This window comes from Gopherus evgoodei, chromosome 10, assembly GCF_007399415.2.
Source record: "Gopherus evgoodei ecotype Sinaloan lineage chromosome 10, rGopEvg1_v1.p, whole genome shotgun sequence".
In the NCBI taxonomy this organism is placed as follows: Eukaryota; Metazoa; Chordata; order Testudines; family Testudinidae; genus Gopherus; species Gopherus evgoodei.
In genome coordinates, this window is record NC_044331.1 from 65809599 (window position 1) to 65833461 (window position 23863).

General features: G+C 43.6%; 1 protein-coding gene across 1 annotated transcript in view; it reads right to left on the minus strand.

The window, feature by feature from the left end:
• Window positions 1-23863, minus strand: part of SNX29 (sorting nexin 29) — a 472917-nt gene that overhangs the window by 223439 nt on the left and 225615 nt on the right. Inside the window, exon 17 of the mRNA XM_030578064.1 lies at window positions 16769-16885. Coding sequence (XP_030433924.1) covers window positions 16769-16885 — 117 coding nt within the window. The remainder of the gene's footprint in view (window positions 1-16768; window positions 16886-23863) is intronic.

Consider the following 23863-nt stretch of genomic DNA (forward strand, 5'->3'; position numbering starts at 1 on the left):
CATTTCATTCTACACTTTCAAAGGCAACATTCAGTATATATTTAGGACATATTTTAAAAAAAATAAAAATTAAGAACAGCATAAATTGCCCAACAGAGTCTGAATATTAAATGTAGTATGTTGATGACAGAAAAAAAAAATCAGAAAATATTAAAAATAAAACACTTTCAAAACTTCAATGCAAACAAGCTTTTTGTGTTTCTTCTAAAAAGGGGGAGGGGGCAATTTTCCTCACAGCTGGAAATCTTATGATTTGCTTTGGATCTACAGGAAGAAAAACAGTCTATCCCAATTTTAAAAATAGGTAATATTTTCAATATTTACATGTGTGGCTGGAGAAAAAGCTTTTTAATATCTAGTTGTTCCAAACAGCATTTAAGGTAAACAGGATATTTTCAATATGTCACATTTAAAATATTTTTTGGTAAAACCATGAATATTTTAGACACCACACTGATGTGTAACTTAAAAAAAAATATTATTCAGATTCCCACCAAAGCTAGATTTTTTTTTTAAAACACCTGATGTCAGAATAACTGGGTGACTGGAAAAATACATTTTTAAATTAATTCTTTAAGCTAGAGACGGTATGTATCATTGACATTTTAAAGATGCTTCACAGTTGAAATCATTTGTATTAATTTCATAAAATGCCACAGTGGAAATCTAGGAGAACACTTACACACTATGCTAATATTTATAACCTGCCAGAAAGACAAAGTAGGTGTTTCTTATTCAACATTATATTGCAGTAGCATCTAGAGGCCAACCAAAATAGGACCTCATTATGGCAGGTGCTATACAAACATACAGTAAATGACACTCCCTTCTCCTATTTGGGGCTTTGTAAAATGCAAAACATTTTTCCTGTCTTTCTAGTTTGGATTTTTAAATGTATTATCTTCTTTTATCATTTTAGTGACAGGAAGGTGCTGGACTGACAGCCTTGGAGGCAAAATTCTCTGGACAGATACACACTAGAAACATCTACACAAACCTTCTCACCATAGTGCTTTCTGTCTGTACAAACCTTCCATCAATCCAGACCCGAAGTAATCATCTCTAGTGGCAAGGGATCTCCTCTGCCTATTCATTCAATATCTCCTTTGCTGAGATCTCTATCAATCATGGCAGTTAGGGACAAACCTGAGAGTGAATTTTATGTAAATACCTACCCATTTACAACATTATCAATTTAATAACTTTGTGTCAGTTCCAAACTGGGTAGTAGTCAAGCTGAAGAGCTAGAGATGAAAGGCTCCATATACCATCTCTTGAGACACATACATTTGCTATCAGACTTACAAGGGGACAGACAGGCCAACCAACACCCCCAACACCTCCCCCCTCCGATTGCTAAGTCAGAGGTTTACAGTTTGTAAGTCCAAAAGGATGTAGATATCCTGGACTGTGGTAATAAGGTGGAGGAGGGAAAAATAAATTAAAGCATGGGTGCAGACCACACTTTGGTGACTGCATGAATGTGATCAGGAATTTGTGGCAACTCTGCCATTTGGGTGGAAATCAGTTGATTGCACATGTCAATCACCTAAAATTTCCCAGGCTTGTCCTGATCACAGATGCATAACTAGGATTACAATCTAACTGGAGAAATCCCTTCACAGGCAGATGGAAAAGCTCTGTTAAACAACAGCCGGTATATATAGAGAATGAAAGGAGAAGATTTACCTTCAAAACCCTGAAAGTAATTGCAAGGCCCAGACAGTTGGCATATAAAGAGTGGAAAGGGGAGCATGACCATTTTCGCAGGTGAGAATATCTTGGGGGATGGTCCAGTTCTTGGGCGTGAATGAGCAGCAGGTCAGGGAAGAGAGAATTAAGACTGGAGTCCTCCCTATGGATGTAGGCCACAAGCCCAGAAAGGGATTGCTTCAGAGACCCAATAAGCAAGATAACAATTAGGTTTTCTAAGGATAACCTGTTCTATATGCTTTCACATATTTAACAAATAGCCTGTTGCCTTTTTTGCACAGTATATTATCAGTGTGTCCTTCCCAATGTGCCAGAAGCAATACTTCCAACAAGTACATATGGTTCCTTTCATCATTTGAGAACAGCACCCCTGACTGTGCATGGTAAACTAGCTGAGTCACTGAGATCCAGTAAGAGCTCTTTATCAGAAGAAACTTGGCAAATGAGTTTGCCTTAATTAAACTACCAAAATTGCTGAAGAAGTTTTGGTCATTAAGAAGCCATATACACACAAATGAATAACAATCTCATTTCATTAGTACTGAGAATGCAATGTGAGTTGCTTTCCTCATGAGTAAAACTATTTTTAAATGTGCTAGCTTGTCTTCCATGCTACATTATTCCAACTGATCTGAATATCTCTCAGGGCTTGTCTACATCAGAAAGTTGCAGCGCTGGTGAGGGAGTTACAGCGCTGCAACTTAGGAGGTGTACACATCTGCAGGGCACCACCAGCGCTGCAACTCCCTGTTTGCAGCGCTGGCCGTACTCCCGTTTTGTCTCGGGTGTAGAGGATCCAGCGCTGGTGATCCAGCGCTGGTGATCAAGTATAGACACTTACCAGCGCTTTTCTTGACCTCCGTGGAATAAGCAGGTATCCCAGCATACCTGAGGAAGCCTCTGGTAATCAAGCTGGTCTCCTTCCCCGGCTTGCTCTCGCGTTCCCCGAACCCCGAGCAAGCAGGTCTCTTTCCCTGAGGTTTGCTGGGTGGTTCCGGGAACGCGAGAGCAAACCGCGGCGAAGCTGGTCTCCTTTCCCGGTTTGCTCTCTCGTTCCCCGAACCCCCGAGCAAGCAGGTCTCCTTCCCTGCGGTTTGCAGGGTGGTTCGGGGAACGCGAGAGCAAACCGCGGCGAAGCTGGTCTCCTTTCCCGGTTTGCTCTCTCGTTCCCCGAACCCCCGAGCAAGCAGGTCTCCTTCCCTGCGGTTTGCAGGGTGGTTCGGGGAACGCGAGAGCAAACCGCAGCGAAGCTGGTCTCCTTTCCCGGTTTGCTCTCGCATTCCCCGAACAAGCAGGTCTCCTTCCCTGAGGTTTGCTGGGTGGTTCTGGGAACGCGAGAGCAAACCGCGGCGAAGCTGGTCTCCTTTCCCGGTTTGCTCTCTCGTTCCCCGAACCCCCATTGAAGCCGCCCAACAGCGCTGCCGTGTGGCCACATCTAACACCACTTGCAGCGCTGGTTGCTGTAAGTGTGGCCACTCTGCAGCGCTGGCCCTATACAGCTGTACTAATACAGCTGTAACAACCAGCGCTGCAAAATTTTAGATGTAGACATGGCCTGAGTCTCTTAAAATTTGCCTGTCAATTTTTATTATTATTCAAAACAGATGTTTGTCTAACGGAACAGTTTTAGTAAACTAATCAACTTAAACTCTGTTAAGAGATGGAATTCACTTCAGCAATTTAAATTAATGGATGCAGGCCATAATCCACAATAAAATCCTCTGAGCAGACACTGAGTGACCTTTCATTCGGTCCACCACCACAACGAATATCTGCGTTGACTTTGCAAAACGGCTTAGTCCTGTCAGTGTAAGGCAAGTGCCCTCTCGATGTCCAGGGCGTGCAATCTGTGCTCCTTTTCTGATTTATAAGGTTTTGGAAAGGAGACTGGTAAGTATACATCTTTGCTGTTATGAAGCTGTGAAACTACCTTGGGCAAGAACACTGGGTGCAGCTGCAGTTGGCCTTTGTACTTGTAGAATGCCATATAGGATGGTTCTGAAGTAAGCGCCCTGATCTCAGAGACCCTATGGGCAGACATTATTGAGACCAGGAAAGAAACTTTCCAGGAGAGGAGGAGAAGGGAGCAGTAAGCCAGAGGCTGGAAGGGAGGACCCATGAGCGCCGACAGCACAAGTTTCAGGTCCCAAGGAGGGACAGCATCCTTCATGTGCGGGTAGAGGTGCTCCAGACCTTTCAAAAACCGGACCATCATGTCATGAGTGAAGACTGATCTGACTTAGAGTGGAGGTTGGAAGGCCAAAATAATGGCAAAGTGGATTTTGATTGATGACAAGGCCAAACACTGGAGCTTGAGGTGCAAAAGATAGTCCAGGATCACTTGCAGCGAGGCCTGCTAAGCTTGAATACCCCTGGTCCGAGGTCCAGCACATGAACTTCTTCCACTTGGCCAGGTAGGTCACTCTGGTGGAGTGCTTCCTGCTACCCAACAAGACCTGTTGGACATGGGCCAAGCATTTCCATTCTTCTGCATTTAGCCAGGCAGAAGCCATGCTATGAAGTGCAGCACTGACAGATTCGGATGCAGAAGACTGCCACGTTTCTGGGACAGCAGGTCCAGCCAAGGAGACAGCTGAAGTGGGGCAGATACTGAAAGGTCAATCAGTACTGCTGAGGCCACGCAGGGGCTATCAGCATCACCTTTGCCTTGTCCTGTTCGATCTTCATAAGGACCTTGTGGATTAGTGGCAGCGGTGGGAAAGCATACATCAGAGCCCCTGACCACAGAAGCAGAAAAGTGTTTAACAGGGAGCCCCTGTCCAATCCCCAGAACAAGCAGAACACCTGGCATTTCATGTTCTGATGAGACACGAACAAGTCCATGTGCGGAGTCCCCCACCTCTGGGGGATCACACTGACCACCACCAGATGGAATGACCACTCGTGGCAAGACGAGAAGGTCCTGCTGAGGTGATCTGCCAAAGCATTCCTGGTCCTGGGCAGATGTGTGGCTACCAGATGGGAAGTTGTGCTGCACACAGATGTCCCAAAGGTGGAGTGCTTCTTGGCAAAGGGCCAGTAACCTGGAATCACCCTGCCTTTTGACGTAACACATTGCAGTGTACTGAGTGACAGAACCTGCACCAGTTTGCCCATGAGGTGGGGCAGAAAACCTGTCAGGCCAGGCAAACCACTTTGAGCTCCCTAATGTTTACATGGAGGGACAGATCATCCCATGATCAGCGGCCTTGCGTGCTGAGCTCACTTAGATGGTCTCCCCTGTCCAGGTCTGAGGCATCGAAAACTAGGATCAGCGACAGGAATCAGGCCATGAAGGGAACTTCCTCCAACTCCAATTCGGGGCTCAACCATGAATCCAGGGACAATCGGATGTGAACCAGCACCGTGATTACCCAGTCTAGATAGTGTCTGTTGGAGATGTAGACCAACGCCAACCATGCTTGCAGTGGCCAGAGATGGAACCGGGCATGCCAGACCACATAGCCTAACAACCGCAGGCAGGTGTGGGCAGTGGTGAGCAGGTGTGTTTTTCACATGGGAACTCAGGTCCTGGAAACACGCCTCTGGAAGGAAGGCTCTGCCTCATGTGGAGTCAAGAACCGAACCATGAACTCTATCTATTGTACTTAAAGTCGATTTCTTTTCGTTTATCAACAGGCAGGTTGTGGCAGGTGGAATGAATCAGATCGAGGCTCCCCTGCACCTGTTCCCAAGATCTGTCCTTGGTGAGCCAATCATCGAGATACGGGCAGACCATTGGGGCAGACGAGAGACCAAAGGGCAGTGCCGTGAACTGGAAATGGCGCCTGCCCACCATAAAAACGGAGGAATTGTCTGTGATCTTGGAAGATGGAGATATGGAAATAAGCATCCTTCAGATCAAGGGAAGCGTACTGGTCTCCCGGATCCAGGAAGGGAATGATGGAAGCCAAGGATACTATGAAGAACGTCAACTTTTTGAGAGACTTATTGAGGCACTGCAGCTCCAGAATGGGTCTTCGGCTGCCTTTTGCTTTCAGGATTAGGAAATAACGAGAGTAAAACCCTTTTCCTCTCATATCCTGCGGGACCTCCTCCACAGTCTCCAGTTTTATGAGATTCTTGACCTCCTGAACGAGGAGTTGCTCCTGAGAAGGGTCTATGAAGAGAGACAGGGAAGGGGGTGGAGGGAACAATCAAGAATTACAGGGTGTATCCCAGAGTTAAAACTCTAACATCCACCAGTTCGAGGTGACCCGTGACTAGGCCAAATGGTGGGGATGAAGATAGTTGAGGAAAGAACGAGACGGATCCCAGAAGTTGGGTGGAGCCTTGCTCTTGAGCACACCCTCAAAATGAGCACTTCTGGCCCCAGTGGTGCAGGAGAGCAGGAAGACGAAGGGCGGCAACGACTAAAACTTGTGTCTCTATCCCTTCTCCTTGTGGGCCCCTGTTGAAACTGCCAAGGCCCTGGCAGCAGCCAGAACTACTTGCTCGTCAACTGAGATGTATCCTGAGCTAGTGAGCGAAGGGTAGCCTGAGTGTCCTTCAGTCCGTGCAGACTTGCATCAGTCTGCTCAGTAAAGAGACCGTTCTCATCAAAGGGAAGGTCCTGGACCGAGGCCTACTTTACCTGGGATAGGCCAGGAACTGCGCCTCATGACCATCGTCAACACAACCACCGTAGTTGCCAAAATCAGCCGCGTTCCCCTGAGTGGCAGCCTTCCCACCAAAGACTGCTTGCTAGCTCTCCCTTGCCTAAAGATTAGAGCTCATAGACTATTCATTAGTTCAGCCCTGCCTAAGGGCTAGAGCAGACAGGCTACTCATTAGCCCAGCCCTGCCTGAGGGCTTAGGTCCTATTGACTGTTTGGAGTTCCACCCTGTTACAAAGGTGGGACGAGAACGCCTACTCTGCTAATTCCCTTTACACGAGGCCGTGATCCCGGTGATATAGTGAGGCGGTTTGGCCTCCCTCTGCCCCAGAGGGGGAGGCACAACTGAAACACCACTATAGGACTCAATAGGAAGAATCAAATGTTAGCTCAACAGACGACATAACCCCACCAATAAATCCCAACAATATTTAAAAAACACCCTTTCTCACTACCCTCTTCAGCCAGCACAAACCCCAGATCAGCCTTCTCTTCCAAACATGAAAGTCCAAAAGAAAGCAATAGCTGAGGGAAAATATAAAAGCAGCAGGAACTGCCACCCACCCATGGCTCTCAGAAGCAACATAGGCAAGCATCTCAAAACAGTGTAGGCAGCAGCTCAAAAACAGAAAACAACAATGTACAGCATCCTCAAAGCTCTTGCAGACATCCCACCTCAGCAGCACTTATGCTGACAAAATGATCCTCCCAAATAACTTTCTCTAAAATTGTTTTGAAGGAAACAAATCCCACTCAGTTGTTTATTCACCAATACAACGTGCAGATCTGAAAGGTAGGAGCTACACAATTCATGATACTTAGAGTCTAACTGAGATGTTTAGAATGCTCAGATGCCTAGAAAGTCTAAAGGTCTGCCTGTCTGTCCTCCAGTGTGTAAGCAATCTAGCATACACAGGTTTCACAGGCTGTTTTCTGCAACATTAATGTAAATTTGTTCTCTCCACAGAGAGATTATCTTGTGTTAGAATGGGTTGCCTAGACTTCAGTTCAAAATATTTTCTATATCATTTAATTACAAAAACAAAAAAAAAGGAAATTACTTATCTGTAACTGAAGGTTCTTTGAGATGTCTGATCCCTATCTATATTCCACTGAAGGTTATACATTGGTATCAAGCTCCCAGAGTGGGAGAATTTGAAAACAGCGTCCGCCAAATACAGACAGGAATCACACAGCTCAAAGAACCTCCAATTACAGGTAAGTAACCTCCTCTTCTTCTTTGAGTGATGGTCCCTATTATATTCCACTGAGGATGATTAACAAGCAGTACCTAAGTCGCAAGAGGGTGCGAGGATGAAGACAGAATGGTTGTGTGGAAAACTGCAGTGCCAAGGGAGTTGTCGGTTGCCAAGTCCTGCACTAAAGCACCATGCATTGCAAAGGTGTTCACAGAACTTCACATGGCCGCCTTACATATGTCCTGGGGTGGCACATCCTGGAGGGAGGCCATGGCAGAAGCTGTTGTGGAGCAAGCTCACACCCTGGTATGGGGAGGCAGACCTGATAATTGGTAGCACAGTTTGATGCAACCCAAAATCCATTTGAGATTCTTTGGGTGGAGATGGCCTGTCCCCTGAGTCTTTCTGCTACTGCAACAAACAGTCTGGGGGACTTCCTGATAGGTTTCATTCTCCATAGGTATAGGGCTAAAGCTCTTTGGCAGTCTAAGGAATAGAGTCAGCATTCCTTTGTACATGTGTGGCTTTGGGAAGAAAACAGATAAGTGAATGGGTTGACTGATATGAAACTGAGAAATTATCTTTGATAAGAACTTGGGATGCAGGTGCAGGGAGACTAGCTTCGTGGAAAATTGTGAAAGGTGGGTCTGTCAGAATAGCTCTAAGTTCGCCAATCCTTCTTGCGGAAGCAATAGCAATTCAGAAGGTGACTTTCATGGAAGGGAGGGAAATAGAGCATGATGGCAACAGTTCAAAGGATGGTTTCATTAGTATGGCTAGAACTAGGTTCAGGTTCCATTGAGGTCTGAGGGGTTGGACAGGTGGGACGGTTCTGAGGAGACCCAAAACCTAGCAGTTCGCAAATATGTAAAGAAAGAGTGATCTTCCACAGGAGGGTGGAATGCGCTAACTGTCACCAAGAGGACTTGCAAAGAGTTGAAGGTGAGACATTCAGAGACAGAATGCAGTCCGAGAGGAAGAGGATTCCAGCTGATTCTGGTGGAATTCTCTTTTGTTGGGCACAGGAGAGTAGGCGCACGTTGCCCTAAGACTGGTGGCTGAGACCTTCCCTGGAGCAGTAGGGGATGCATTTGCTGTTTATATGTGAGGTGAAGAGATCTCTTGTTGGAATCCCCCATCAGGTGAAAATGTCATGTACTATCGAATTGTGAAGTTCCCACTTGTGGTCAATCACAAAATGTCTGCTGAATGAAGCTCTGAGCACATTCTGTGTCCCGGGAATACAGGCTACGGACAAGAGTATCTGGTCTCATAAAGCTGGGTGACTGGGCAACAAAATGGCAGATGAAATTCAGTGTTGATAAACAGGGCCGGCTCTACCCATTTCACCGCCCGAAGCACTGCGGCACGCCACAGGGGGCGCTCTGCCGCTTGCCGCTCCTGCGGCTCCAGTGGACCTCCTGCAGGTGTGCCTGCGGATACTCCACCGGAGCCGCGGGACCAGTGGACCCTCCGCAGGCACGCCTGTGGGAGGTCCACTGGAGCCACCTGCCGGCCTCCCGGCAACCAGCGGAGCGCCCCCCGCGACATGCCGTCCCAAGCACGCGCTTGGCGCACTGTGGCCTGGAGCCAGCCCTGTTGATAAAGTATCAGGAGGTAGCCGTGTCAGTCTGTATCCGCAAAAACAACAAGGAGCCCGGTGGCACCTTAAAGACTAACAGGTTTATCTGGGCATAAGCTGAGTGAGGTTTTTTACCCACGAAAGCTAATGCTGATAAGCACAAAGCAATGCACATTGTAATGCACATTGGAAAACATAATCTCAATTATACATATAAAAGTATGGTGTCTAAATTAGCTGTTTGCACTCAAGAAAGAGATCTTGGTGTCATTGTGGATAATTCTCTGAAAACATCCACTCAATGTGCAGTAATAGTCAAAATGTTGGGAATCATTAAGAAAGGGATAGATAAGATAAAAAATATGATATTGCCTCTATATAAATCCATGGTATGCCCATATCTTGAATACTGTGTGCAGATGTGGTCACCCCATCTCAAAATATATGTACTGGAATTGGAAAAGGTTCAGAAAAGAACAACAAAACTAGACTAGATAACCTTTGGTCTAACCCAGTATGGCTGTTCTTATGTTCTTACGGTAAGTGTTGCACCAATTCAGAGAGCAGCAAAGAGTCCTGTGGCACCTAATAGACTAACAGACGTATTGGAGCATGAGCTTTCGTGGGTGAATACCCACTTCATCGGATGCATGTCATCCGACGAAGTGGGTATTCACCCATGAGAGCTCATGCGCCAATACGTCTGTTAGTCTATAAGGTGCCACAGGACTCTTTGCTGCTTTTACAGATCCAGACTAACATGGCTACCCCTCTGATACTTCACAATTCCAGAGATTGACTGCTTCTGCACATAAAGCAGTAGATCTCATGCTCCTGTTTGTTGATGTAGAAAATAACGGTGGTGTTTTCTGTCATGATGAGAACAAGATGGGAATGGATGAATGGAAGAAAAGATCAGCATACTTTCCTTACAGTTCAGAGTTCCAGGATATTGATGTGCATCCTGGGTTCTCGAGACCACATTCCCTGTGTCACGTGATCGTCCATGTGTGCTTCCTAGCCTACGAGGGATGCATAGGTGATGATCATCTTGTCTGGAAAGGAGGGAACCCCTATGCAAACATGACATGGATCTGCCCACCACTCAAGGGATGACAATACCGTGGCAGGGACTGTCCATAAGGTCTATGGGGTGATATTTTGGTGAGTAAACTGTCTAGAGTCACATCTGGAGGCAGTGAAGGTGGAGTTGAGCAAAAGCAGTTACGTATGTACATGAAGGCAATGGCCAAGAAGGCAAGTCCTGGTTGGTACATAAGGATTGTTGACAATGAGAGTTATGATTACTCTCATTGCCTGGAACCTGTTCCTTGGTAAGCAGGTCCATGCTGTGACTCAACTGATGGTGGCCGCTATCAAATCCAGGGATTGTGTGGGGTCTACGATCGATTTCTCAACATCGAATAACATGGAGGTTGAAACTTGGGCTTCAAGCCTGGACTGTGCACCTAGGAGCCAGATGTCGAGATATGGAAACCCCGGGACTCCAAGACATCTGATATAAGCTACTACAATAGAGAAGTCTTTGGTGAAGACTCTGGAAGAGGTAGCTATTCCAAAAGGGAGTACCCTGTATTGGAAATGGTGGGTGCTGACTATGAATCGCAGGAAGCATATGTGAGCCAGATGGATACTGATGTGAAAATAGGTGTCCTACATATCGAGAGCAATAAATCATATATTTTTGTATGGATGGGATAATAGCTGCCAACTTGAGTGTGTGGATGAGGCGACTGAGATGATAGCGGTCAAAGACTGGTCTCCACCCGCCTTTCTTCTTAGGTATGACGAAGTAAGTCAAATAGAACCCCGTTCCTTGATATTCTGGGGGAACATGGTCTACCACTGTAGCAAGGAATTCAGTTCTGGGGTGAGAATGCTGTCATGAGAGTGGTCCCTGAGAAGGGATATGGAGGGGGATTTTAGAGGAGGTAGCATAATAAATTAGATCATATAGCATGGTGGATGATGTTCAGAACTCATTTCTCCATTGTTATTGCACTCCTAGCTTGGGAAAAGAGTGTTAAATGATCCAAAAAGGGGGCAGGGTGCTTGTGAGGTGGTTAGCAATATGATTGGCTGCCCTTGAGGCTCTTAGTCAGAGATTGAAGCTGTGAGGTGGAACCTGTGAAGGGCGTCCTGGAAGGCAGGATCTTTAGGTTTTCTGTCACTTCCTTGGTGGCTCCTAAGTAAGGCTACATTTTAGTCACATATATTTTTAGAAAAAGTCATGGACAAGCTCCCTGGAAGTGGCTGGCATGTCCCTGCAGTTCCTCAGGGGAGAGAAGGCCAGGGGGGCTTTATGCGCTGTCCCGCCATGACTGCCAGCTCTGCAGGTCCCACTGGCAGGGAACCACAGCCAATGAAAGCCGTGGGTGCCATGCCTGTAGGCAGGGGCAGCAGCACACAGAGCCCGCTGGCCCCTTCACCTAGGAGCTGCAGGGACATGCTGGCTACTTCCAGGGAGCTCTTCTCCCCTCCCCAGGTAAGCGTGGCCCCACACCCCAATCCTCTGGCACCAACCCTGAGCCACCTCCCACAGCCAAACTGCTGCTGCCGCAGCCACCACTGCAGAAGTCATAGAGGTCAGGGAAAGTCATGGAATCCGTGACTTCCACGACCTCCACGACAGACACGCAGCCTTACTCATAAGGTCTCTGAGGGCAGAATTGGGGGAATCTATGGTGTTGGGTGGGTGGTGGGCGGTAGAATTTACACTTTGGGGTAGCAGTGTAGATGCAAGTGAAGGGTGGCTCTGGAGTCCTTGATGGTATGTAGCAATTCATCAGTCTTTTGATTAAATAGATGGGATTCATCGAAGGAGAGCTCTTTGATAGTGTTCTGCACCTCACTAGGGAAGCCAGAGGAGTGGGCCAAGATTCCCTAAGCATAATTATGGCTGTAGCCATGGTCCTGGAGGATCTGCATCCACTGCCAGTTGGAGCGCTGTTCTTGCTACCAGCTTCTCTTCCTCAGTGAGCGCTGGAAAATGAATCTGATCCTGTCGTAGAAGGCTATCAGCAAATTTCTCAAATTTGCTGTAATTCAGGAAGTCATATTTGTTTACTAACACCTCATTGTTCATAACCCTAAATTGGAGGCTGGCTGAGGAAAAGACCTTACACCTCAAAAGATCCAAATTCATGTCTTCCTTGTCAGATGGTGTAGAGCGAGGGTGCTGTTATCTGGCTCATTCCTTGCTTAAACAACCAGGAAGTTTGGAGAGAGGAACTGAGATGAGAAACTCAGACCCCTTAGCCAGAACGTAATAGTGTCTTTCTGCCCCTTTGGGGTAGGTGTGCATGCCATACTGTCTTGGCAGGCTCGAGGATGGCATCATTAATAGGCAATACAACCTTAGTTGGTGCCAAGGAATGGAGGATATCCAGGAGCTTCTGCTTGGTGTCTTGGATTTCCTCTAGGGGAAAGTGGCATTCCCCCATGACTCTGTGCAGCAGTTCTTGGAAATACCTGAAGTCATCCGGAGCTGAAGGGGACACTAGTCACTGTCTCTTCTGGAGAAGAAGAGGGAAATCTCACTGGTTCTAGAAGCACTCTTGGAGCCAGGCTAAGGGTTCCTCCTCCACCCAACTGATCCAAGCACCTACTAGAAGGGGCCATCAATGGGGAGGCAGGTGTAGGTTGCCAGTACATTAGCCTTAGGGGTAAACGTCCTTACCTCCCAACTAGACCCCGGCATGGGGTCCATAGGTGTGGTTCCCCTGGAGCCAGATTCAGACTCAGTAGCAAGAGGAATGCTCCTCATTATTTCAGGCTGATGTATTGGGCATGAGATCCCTCAGCTGGGGGGCATAGTCCCGTACTCACATGTGGGTATGGGGAAGGAGAGGATAGAGAAACAAACCCTCAATCTATCCACACTAATTACTAAAAACTATGATAAAACTATAATAAAACCGGTAAAACTACTATAAAAGTCAAATTCTAAAAGCTATGAACAACTGTGTATTTAAAGGTGTGTCAGAAACAAGGGCACTGAAAGTTCTGACCCGGACCATGTGGCGGTGAGGAGGAACAGGAGGCATGGTCAGTCCAACCCACCCTTTATCGTCTCAGATGAAAGCACGACACAAGCCAGGGCACATAGGGGGACCAGTGGACACTATTTTCAAATTCTCAGACTCCAGGGACATGATGCACATGTGTAACCCTTAATGGAATACAATAGCAACCATCACTCAAAAGAAGAACCCTCCAGATTTTAACAACACAGCAATACATAAGAGTAGAATTTGGTCCAGCTATTATTACCTTCATGTGGTTTGCATAATATATGGTACATGAAGAACACTACACATAGAGCTTAATGTTTACCACACCAAGATCTGAGCAAGCAACCAGCCTGAAAGAATGAAATTCTGTAAAGGAGAAGAAAGGCACAGTTTTCTCTTCCTCCATGGAAAACAGCCTCCCATGCAGATGATGCGAGAAGACCCTGAAAGCCCTATTTCAAAGGGACATATCTGCTACTGGGAAGAGACCTTGAAAAGTAGTGTAATGTGCTGAATGGGATAGAAGCAGAGAGAGTTGAGTCAATTTGGGAGTGGGAGAAAGAAAGGAGGGTTAGATAGTCAGGAGGAAGAAACCAGTAACAGAGCATTCTGGAGTCTGGGAGTGGAAATACAGCCTTATAATGCAGAGTGGAGATAGACTATGTAGAAAGAGGATTCAGAGAATTGGGAGCTGAGGAACCATAGCTGGTGAGGGAGGTAGAATTCAGAGACTGTGTAGGGGGACGTGGCGAGTACAGCCCAGTAGTTGCTGCTAATGACTGCATCACAACTAAGATGGGGTAGAGTTTGTTTGGGGTTTACCCAGGAAGGACAGCTCTGCTTTATGGGGGAGGGAGGAAGGAGGTCAAAAACTGCTGTAAAAAAGGTGCTTGTTGGTCAGCTTTGCAGCAATGACTCACCCTCCCCGCCCTGCCCCTCCACCCCCGAATCTAAAGTCCAAAGGGCATAAAGGTACGAAACCTGGGTGGGGCAAGTCTCTTTGTTCCATGCAGCGAGGAAGCTAGCACCCACCCTCCCCTAGTGGAGCCGAATGGCAGGCTAGGTTAGGACTTGCTGTGGGCATTACGCTAGTCACTCCTTTTAAAGGGGGGCTGGGAAGGAATTTTTCCCACACCATTTGAATTGGCTTTGGTGGCGTGAGGTTTTTTCGCCTTCCACACAGCAAGTGTGAGGGAGGACCTTTTCTGGTGAGAAGAAAAAGGTGGTAGGCCATATGTCACAATTTATTTTGTAAGGTTGGACGGATGTCCACTGCAGGTACTCCATAGGGAAGGCAGCCTGTTAAAGATAAATGGCCTGGTAAAGGACTGAAAAGGAGGTACTGGATAAAGGAACAGAATGGGGGAGGGGGTTGGGGACTCCTCTGATTCCCCATCCCCCCATTCTCATAGCCCACCTTAACCCTCTTACGATGGTGGTGGATGGTAAGGTCCAAGCCATGGGTCGGCTGGGGGAACTGGATGGAAACAAAGGGAGGCTGGTGAAAGCCCCAGAGAACTGATTTGAATAAACATGAATATGCCTGCAGTGTAGTCCCAGACATCTATATAATAAAGTTGCGGCCTGATTAAAATTCATAACAAGTGTCTCCTGCCCCTCTTCCAGTATACCTAGACAATGTGAAGGTGAAGCTATGGAACTTCCCATAAATTGTGTTTGCCTCATTTATGTTTTCCTTTTTATCCTGCCCTTTTTTGTTTGAGAAACTCAACACATTGTCTCTAATGCCTTAGCATCTTTTATTTCAATTGCCTAGTATGATGATGATGGATGATCACCTGTTACAGAGTATGATGATCGTTCATGGGAGTTATGGGTCCTCAGATGGCTAATAAGGCCAATTCTTGAACCACAAGTTCTATTACAATGAGGGCAGATGTTTTCAGGCTCAGTAGGAGGCTGTTGACATGACTGGAAGTCAGTGTCTCCTTCCTCCTGCGCCTCTTGGTCTCTTCAGCTTGTAAGTGAGCAAGTTCAAAACGCAGGGGATCATCACATAGGACTTCACTCCATTTTAAGCGATCCTGGGCAAGTGCCTCCCAAGTGTCAATGTCAATATTACATTTTCTTAGGCTGTCCTTCAGCATGTCCTTATAATGCTTCCATTGTCCACTCACGTTACCCTTCTTTCAGCTGAGAGAACAGGACCTGTTTTGGGAGGCAATGATCTGGCATCCGGACATGACCAGTCCAACGGAATTGCTGACAGATGATTATTGCCTCGATACTGCTGGTCTTTGCCTCTTCCAGAACACTAATATTGATGCGCCTGTCATCCCATTTGATCTTCGAAATCTTACGAAGGCAGCGTTGATGGTGCCTCTCAAGGACTTTCAAGTGGTGTCTATATGTTGTCCAAGTTTTGGACCATACAACAGTGTTGGGAGAATAACAGCTTGATAAACAAGAATCTTGTTGTCTGTTCGAATGTCATGATCTTCAAAAACCCTGTGCCATAAATGAGAAAAAGCTACACCGGCACAGCTCAGGCAATGTTGAATTTCTGCATCAATATGTGCCTTGGATGAAAGATGACTTCCAAGGTAGAGGAAATGATCGACATTCTCCAGTGCGCTCCATTGATTTTGTTGATAGATGGGCATGTAATACCTCATTTGGAGAGGGCTGATAGAGTAATTAGTTTCTTAATATTAAGAAGTGAAACAAGACATACGTAAGCATCGGCAATCACATTCAAGATAGTTTGAAGATCTTTCTCAGAGTGCGGAAAAGATTGCATTGTTATCAGCATACTGAAGTTCCACAATAGATGTTGTAGAAATCTTATTCTTAGCTTTCAGCCTGCTAAGCGTGAACAGCTTTCCATCCATTCTGTAAATGATTTCAATGCCGGCTGTAAACTTCCCAGCAATTAGGTAAAGAATGACGGCAATAAAAACCACAAACATGGTTGGAGCAAAGATACAGCTCTGTTTGACTCCTGTTTGTACTTTGAAAGGTTCACTCTAGGAGCCAGTGCTGTTCAGAACAGTTGCTTTCATGTAATCATGAAGCAATTTTAGGACACTGATGTATTTATCAGGACATCCATGCCTAGTATATAACATAATTATTTACATTTATCACTCCATGCCTGAAATACTTTGCCTTTATATTCTTTCCAAAAGTCCTTAGCTTATCTTTGAGAAACTGAATTGCCCTAGGAACATTGCAAAGTATTTTCAGAATACATTGACTATAGACATCTGAACATTTACAGGTAATACATGTAACCCACTACTTGAAAAACTACCACTTATATTTACTCTAAATATATTGTGCCAACTTTTTAATATAAAAAATTCAGATTAGTAATAAAGATAAAGGACAATTTATGAGTTCTTGGTTCAAATATCAATTTAATTTTACTATTCTTTTTCAACTTCTGGTAACGAATACTGCTAAAAACGAGATAAACAACAAAGAAAGAGACTAGAGGTCATGAGTTACTAACAGATGCATTATTAACCAGATTATTCTTTATAAAACAATAGGAATTTTATTTTAAGTGACCTTTACAATGGGAAACACTTCTAAAACTATTACGCTGTGGTATATTTTGAAAATTAGAGAATAAGCAAGCTGTGAAATACACACACTTACTGGCCCTCTCAAATCAATGAGTTCCTGCCTCATTTGGGATACAAGAGCTTCTTTAGCCATCAAAGCACGGTGCAGTCGCTCATTGAATTCTATAAGCTCCCCATGCATTTCTGCCACCTGAAAGACATACAACCAAAATGTTAGATAGAAGAGAACAAATCTCCCCAGATGAAGACATTTCTCTCTGTATTGAAAAGATTAACAATATAGTTTCATATCCATGTATACAGTTCCTGTAAAATCAAAAATATGCATTTCCTAATTAATGCATAATATTGTTGATGCAGTAGTTTGGACAGTAACATTAATGACAGACAGACAAATGCTGTTACAACACATAAAAATCTCAGCCTGACTCATATCAACCAGGTTACTTTGCAATTGTAATGCAGATACTGGCATCTACTTTGATCACACATTTCAATTCAAACTTTATATCCTGTATTTGAGAAAGGTGGGTGATAAGGGACCAATAGTGTAGTAATTCAAACAATACTGTTGTCGGTTTAATTGTTTGGATGAATGAAAAGTGCTCATAAAAGTAATGGATTAATAGAAGTAATTTAAATTAGAAACAGTGCACACAAGCAATTCATATACAGCTCTGCTCCAGAGCTGTGTCCTGCAACGCTCCTACTATCCCACTCAAGCAGAAACTACTAAACTGTCTCAAGTTGTATGATATTTTGTGATAACAAATCGGACTGAAAGGAAAGGGTATTTGCACAGTCTCAGAAACCAAGTGACAAAATAACCCAACCTTTTGTTGCTGTATAAAACACAAAAGATGAAAATATAGTAAAACTCAGACTTATGGTGAACGAGAATATTGACCTCCAAAATTTTACTTACAGAAAGATATATTTACATAAAATTATCATTTGTTTAAATATTGATTTTAAAACAAAACTTTCTAAGAGTCTAAATAAAACATGACTACATTCTATTTTGTAGTAATGTGTAGAACAGTTCTGGATTTTGTTAGCAGCCATTTACATGGCTTACTTTTTTCAGAATAGATCTGTATTCTCCTCTTCAAAGGAGCAGGGAACCAGGCCCAGTGGAAGTTAGGATGCCTGAATAGCTGCTCTAACTTACATAATTGGCAAAATGTCCTTTAAGTCTGTACCACACCATCTATCCATCTTATGGGAGAGTGGAGAACGTGCAGCAGATGCTGGCACAGGAGCCACTTCCACCAGCCTTATGCCATCGAAGATTTCTCTTGCACAAGGCAATTCTCAGCTGGTCATCTCCAACCAGAATCCAGAATTAGGACAGAGAAGACTGGAGAATTCAGCCCACGGTCTTAACATAACCCAGAAGAAATGAATTTAGATGCACTGCTATAAAACAGTACATAATGTTTTAAAGACTTTCTGAGCCCATTTTGCTTTCTGAATTGTAATTTTTTGTGAATTTATCTAAAATACTGTGAATTAACTGAAAGTATTTCAGAACACTTTATAGAGATTTTGTTGATTTCTTTGTTTCTTGTGTTATAAGAGAAATACCTAAAAATGAAAAACATTTTACTGAGATTAAACTTTTACCTCCCGCCCTTCTAATTTTCTTCCAAATTGAATTTTTAATCTACAGGCCACTAATTCTAGTACAGGGGTAGGCAAACTATGGCACTCGTGCCGAAGGCGGCACACAAGCTGATCATTAATGGCACTCACAATGCATGAGTTCTGGCCACCAGTCCGGGAGAGGGGGTCTCTGCATTTTAATTTAATTTTAAATGAAGCTTCTTAAACATTTTATAAGCCTCATTTACTTTTCATACAACAATAGTTTAGTTATATATTATAGACTTATAGAAAGAAACCTTCTAAAAAGGTTAAAATGTATTACTGGCATGCAAAACCTTAACTTAGAGTGAATAAATGAAGACTTGGCACACCACTTCTGAAAGGTTGCCGACCTCTGTTCTAGTACATCCTCTGTTTGGTATCCTATGTAAAGTATGCCCACTGCAACCTTTATGCACATGGATCTTTGTCTAGCTAGCTGGAAGGAAAGAGGTGTTGCCTTTTTAGGGGCTCCCTTACAGCACATGGGAACATAGGGAACAGTTTATAGGGATGGACAGGAAGAGCAGGAAGCAGTTGAGGCCAAGTTAGGACAAGTCACTTCACTGCCCTTCCTGTTGATCAGAAGAATGTGTGTGTTGGGGGGGGGGGAATTTATGCCTCATCCAGCTCTGTAGAGGCCCTCTTTACCAGGACTGGAGCTGGCAGAACCACTCATGAACTTGGCACAACAACTGGGCTCCCTTTTGATCTGCTGTGGGCATTACGCTAGTTGCCCTTTCGCTTGGGAGACTGGAAAGGAATTTTTCCATCGCTGCCAATTGGCCAAAGCAAACTGGGGTTTTTTCACTTCCCCATAGGAGGTGGGAAGCAGGCTGTGTCACAACTTAATATATAAAACTTGTGGCAGATGTCCAGTGCAGGTACGTTATAGAAGGGATACAGTTATTGGATTGGAAAAGGATTTGAGAGAAAGCATCTCTTAAGGCAACTGAGTAAGATGGTTTGGGGCTCCTAGGTAGGGAGACAATGCACTCCTTCCCTCACTGTACAATTGTTGCTGGGTACTCCCAAATATTATTGTAGCCTAATTAAACTACATCCATGGCCTCCTGTCTTTCTTCTAATGCGGACAAAGAATTGGGCTAAGGCCAGTTCTTTATTTACTGTATCACCAATGTGCAAACAATTGTGGGAACCTCAGCAAATTGTGAATTATTAAATGGTCACAAAGATTAAACTAACTACTCGCTCTCTTCGTTGTGGTGCTATGGGAAGAACTTTAAAATTACCACAAAATTCAAACGTGAAGGTTCTCATAGTAATGTTAACTCAGCAGAACATACATAGAAACGGCTATCATTGTTTGTGTGGTTAAATAAGAAGTTTAATACTCGCATTGTTAATTTTAAATTATATGTAACAAAATGTGCAAAACTTGTAATATGGTTGAATTGACACTTCAGTTTTGAACTTTCTGACTTTTTAAACTAGGAAACCTTAACACTGCATTAATATATTTTGTGCACTTAATTATATATTAGCTGTTCGCTTGTGTGCAATTTTAATTCACTGCCTTTGTTTCTGTGCTTGTCATGCTTTTCTGTTCTACTTAATCCCATTAGAGGGGCTCACTCCTCAACCTCATTTGATTTAATAAATAGAGATTCCTCATTAATTAATCTATTCTGGCTTCTTTTGATAAGATCAAAACATTAAGACTTCCAACACCAACAACTATGGTATTATGTATTCATATCCCAACTGTTCACTGAACATAAATCTTGAAGGCTGTTTAACTTCAAACACTTGCTAGTAAATTAGTAAGCTTATTTTAGTCAAAATAAAAGATACCTAAAAACACAATTTTTGCATTTTAACTAAACCAAGATCTATACTACAGACCTATATCAGTATAACTACATCACTCAGGGGTGTGAAAAATCCACACCGCTGAGTGACATTGTTATACCGACCTAACACTCTATGTAGACAGTGCTATGTCAACAGGAGAGCCAATGCAGCATTTTAAATGTAGACCTACCCTCATACATACTAGTCTCTGATTAGGCACAAGTGGTGTTTAAAATGTCTACTTCTTCACAGGTGATACTATATACATCACTAACAAAACTGCCAATATCTACCACTTTAAATAATGAATTAATGCTATTAATTCTGTGCATGCCATAGCTCTACCAGCAGCCATACCTCTACCACTAACTCCATGTCAGGCTGTTTGCTTTGAAATCCACCTCTGTCACAGGTGACTATGGGTCTATTTCATTTTGGGATCTTTCCTGGTGTTTCTGTTTACAGTTAGAACTTCAGAACAGTCAGTGCTTTGTCTCAAATAAGCAATCTACTTTTTTCTCTTAAAAATTTCTCTGGCTCCTAAGAGGACTGAAACCTTCTTTGGAATAGCAATAAATGATCCAGGATAATCCAGTAACTTAGAAAAATACTCATTGTTTCTCCAGAAGGAATATGAAAGAAAAAGGAGAAAGAAAATCTGACTGACGCATTTATGTACAGGCTTTCAAAATCTGGTTTTCAAAAGCCGCTTTAACTCTATGCATTCTGAGGAAACAATACAACATGGAATGGTTCTCTCATTACTTGCCCACTAACTATGGAAATATGGATTAAATGTGAATGTCTGCTATGTAACAGTGTAACTTCAGGATGAAATAGACTTAAGCCTGGTTAAAATTCAATTTCTTTTCTAAACAAATGATCAACATCCCACCTTCATAATGATTCAGCCTTTGAATAACTAAATGAAACATGTAGCTAGAAAGGTACACGTCTTGAGGATAAAAATTCATTACAACCCTTTCTTTATTGTATTGAGCCTTCACTGAAGTGAGATGATTCATATTATTCATTTGGGAGTGGCTGTCTTAAAAACCCAAGTTTAGGATGGGGACTGTTTCAGAAAACAATTTTTGAAAATATGTATGTTAAAAATTTTAAGGGTTTACACTAACTTTTAAAACTTTATCTTGAGCCAGTCTGAACTTTTTTTTTTTTTTAACAAAATCTGGATGCTTTGATTACAAATAAAGTTGTTACCTTTTTAGATGCAGACAGCCATGGAAAAATTCAGTGATTAGATTGGTTCCACAATGCAAATGAGAGATAGAAAATTAGGAAAGAAGGTCAGTATTTCAGAAACGAAGCCATGCTTTTGGGGTTTGGGTGGGGCAACAGGACTTACTGAAGAGGTGATGTTCTAAGAAAAATGCATAAAATACTTACAAATTTCTTTGGGCATAAGCTTTCGTGGGCTAAAACCCACTTCATCAGATGCATGGAGTGGAAAATACAGTAGGCAGGTATAAATACGCAGTACATGAAAACATGGGACTTGCCTTAGCAAGTGGGGGGGCGGTCAGTGCTAACGAGCCAATTCAATTAAGGTGGAAGTGGCCTACTTTCAACAGTTGTCAAAGAAGTTGTCAACTGTGGCAACTCCCATCTTTTCATATGCTGTGTATTTATACCTGCCAATAGTATTTTCCACTCCATGGGAGTTGCCACAGTTGACAACTTCTTGTTAACTGTCGAAAATAGGCCACTTCCACCTCTTCAGTAAGTCTTGTTGCCCCGCCCAAACTTGCCCAAAGAAATTTGTTAGTCTCTAAGGTGCCACAAGGACTCCTCGTTGTTTTTGCTGATACAGACTAACACAGTTATCACTCTGAAACCTGTAAAATACTTGGTTCTTTCATTCCCCTATTGCTGTTAGTAGATCAGCAAATTAGTCTTAGAGGACATTGCCTTTGCTGACAATCATTATTTGTTTATATCTGGTGTAGCTATCATAGGAAAGGGTTTGGGGTTATGCATGAAAAAAGGCAGCAGAGAGAAAGTAAAGTAAACAAAAGCCAGACCTGCCCACTCACATTAATCCCCATTACTAAATCTCTGCTTAAAGAGGAGCTAACCCTCTGTCAAATTTTGTGCCTGGATTACATGAGGCAAGGGAGCCATTCTGCAAAATATTGTGCTTGAAGTTTAGGAGAAATGATGTGAAGGAGGGTCTACAGTCCTTTTGGCCTAAAGAGTAAAAAATGAAATTGTAGACATAAGCCTGGTCTACGGGGTGGGGGGGTGTCAATGTAAGATACGCAACTTCAGCTACGGGAATAGCATTGCTGAAGTTGACGCATCTTATTTCAACTTACTTCCCGTCCTCACGGGAGCAGGATAAAACGGCCACAACTCCCCCGTTGACTCCGCTACCGCCGCTCGCCCTGGTGCAGTTCCAGAGTCGATGGGAGCGCATTCGGGGATTTATATATCGCATCTAGATGAGACACGATATATCAATCCCCAATAGATCAATTGCTACCCACCGATCCGGCAGGTAGTCTGGACTTACCCACAGCCCCAGTACTGACTATAAAAAAGCAACATCATACTCAACGTGTGTGCTCCTGGGTCACAAGTCATAGTAAATTATTTTACTGAAAAAATATAGCTCTTACTGCTGTTAGGATTTCAGAGCCAAGACAGCTATGGGAGAGCAATCTAGATGCTATTAATGTGCCCTATGCTTCTCATCCAAGTTTTGAGTGCAAAATCAGTATTACAAATAAGAGGCACAAAGAACAGAGCTTGATTTTCAAGGCTGAGTTTGCAGTGCTGGCAGTTAGAAAGTGGCTTGTAAACAGAAATGTTGTTCTCCAGGCCACACAGAGGATAAAATGGACTACCACAAGGTCATATTCAGTCACTTTCCTGACTTTATATGCTCCTAAGAACAGCAGCCAACTTACATATCACGATTTTAGATTTATCCACAAGACAATACTCGCCAAGAAACTGTTTTTAAACTGTGGCCTCAAGAGATAGTCATTAGTTGCTCTACAGTGCAAAATAGTCTTCAAAATTTCACCACAACAACCATGTAAGATTTAAATAAACAAACAAAAAGAAAAGATAACCCAATTCTAAATGTAAATATTCAACAAATATTGCTTCCAAGTAAAAAGTAACTATATTTTCTTTCAAGGTCAAAAGAGAACCTCTTTGTGGTAGTACCTATAACCGGGATTCCACTCAGAATATCTCAAAATGGAATAGTGACCACCAATCTCTCTCACACACAAAGTTGCGGGTCATATACTTTAAAAAGTAATCTCCTTTTTTGTTTTACTTACCTTCGAATCAAGGCTAATATGATTATTATGAAATTTAGCCTTCCCCTAATCACATCTGTTGCTTCCCAAATTGGCATTCCTGGAGGAATACTTATTCCTTATAATTGACAAGAGGCATATGCGTTGTCTGAGATATAAATTGTGTTTGTCACTCCTTCTAGTTTCTATTACCATCATAGTATTTCAAATGCTCTCACTTTGCCCCTTTCCCTCTCAGGCCAATTCTCTGCCATTTTCCCTCCCTCCTCTGTCAATCAAATACCCTTCTAACCCTGTACTCTTGATCACTCTCCTCCCAAAGCATTTCTGGCGTCAAAGTATTAAAAATAGCAATTCTAGCATCTCATGTTAGAAGTGATGCCAATGTTTGACATCTCACACAGGTAGTGCTT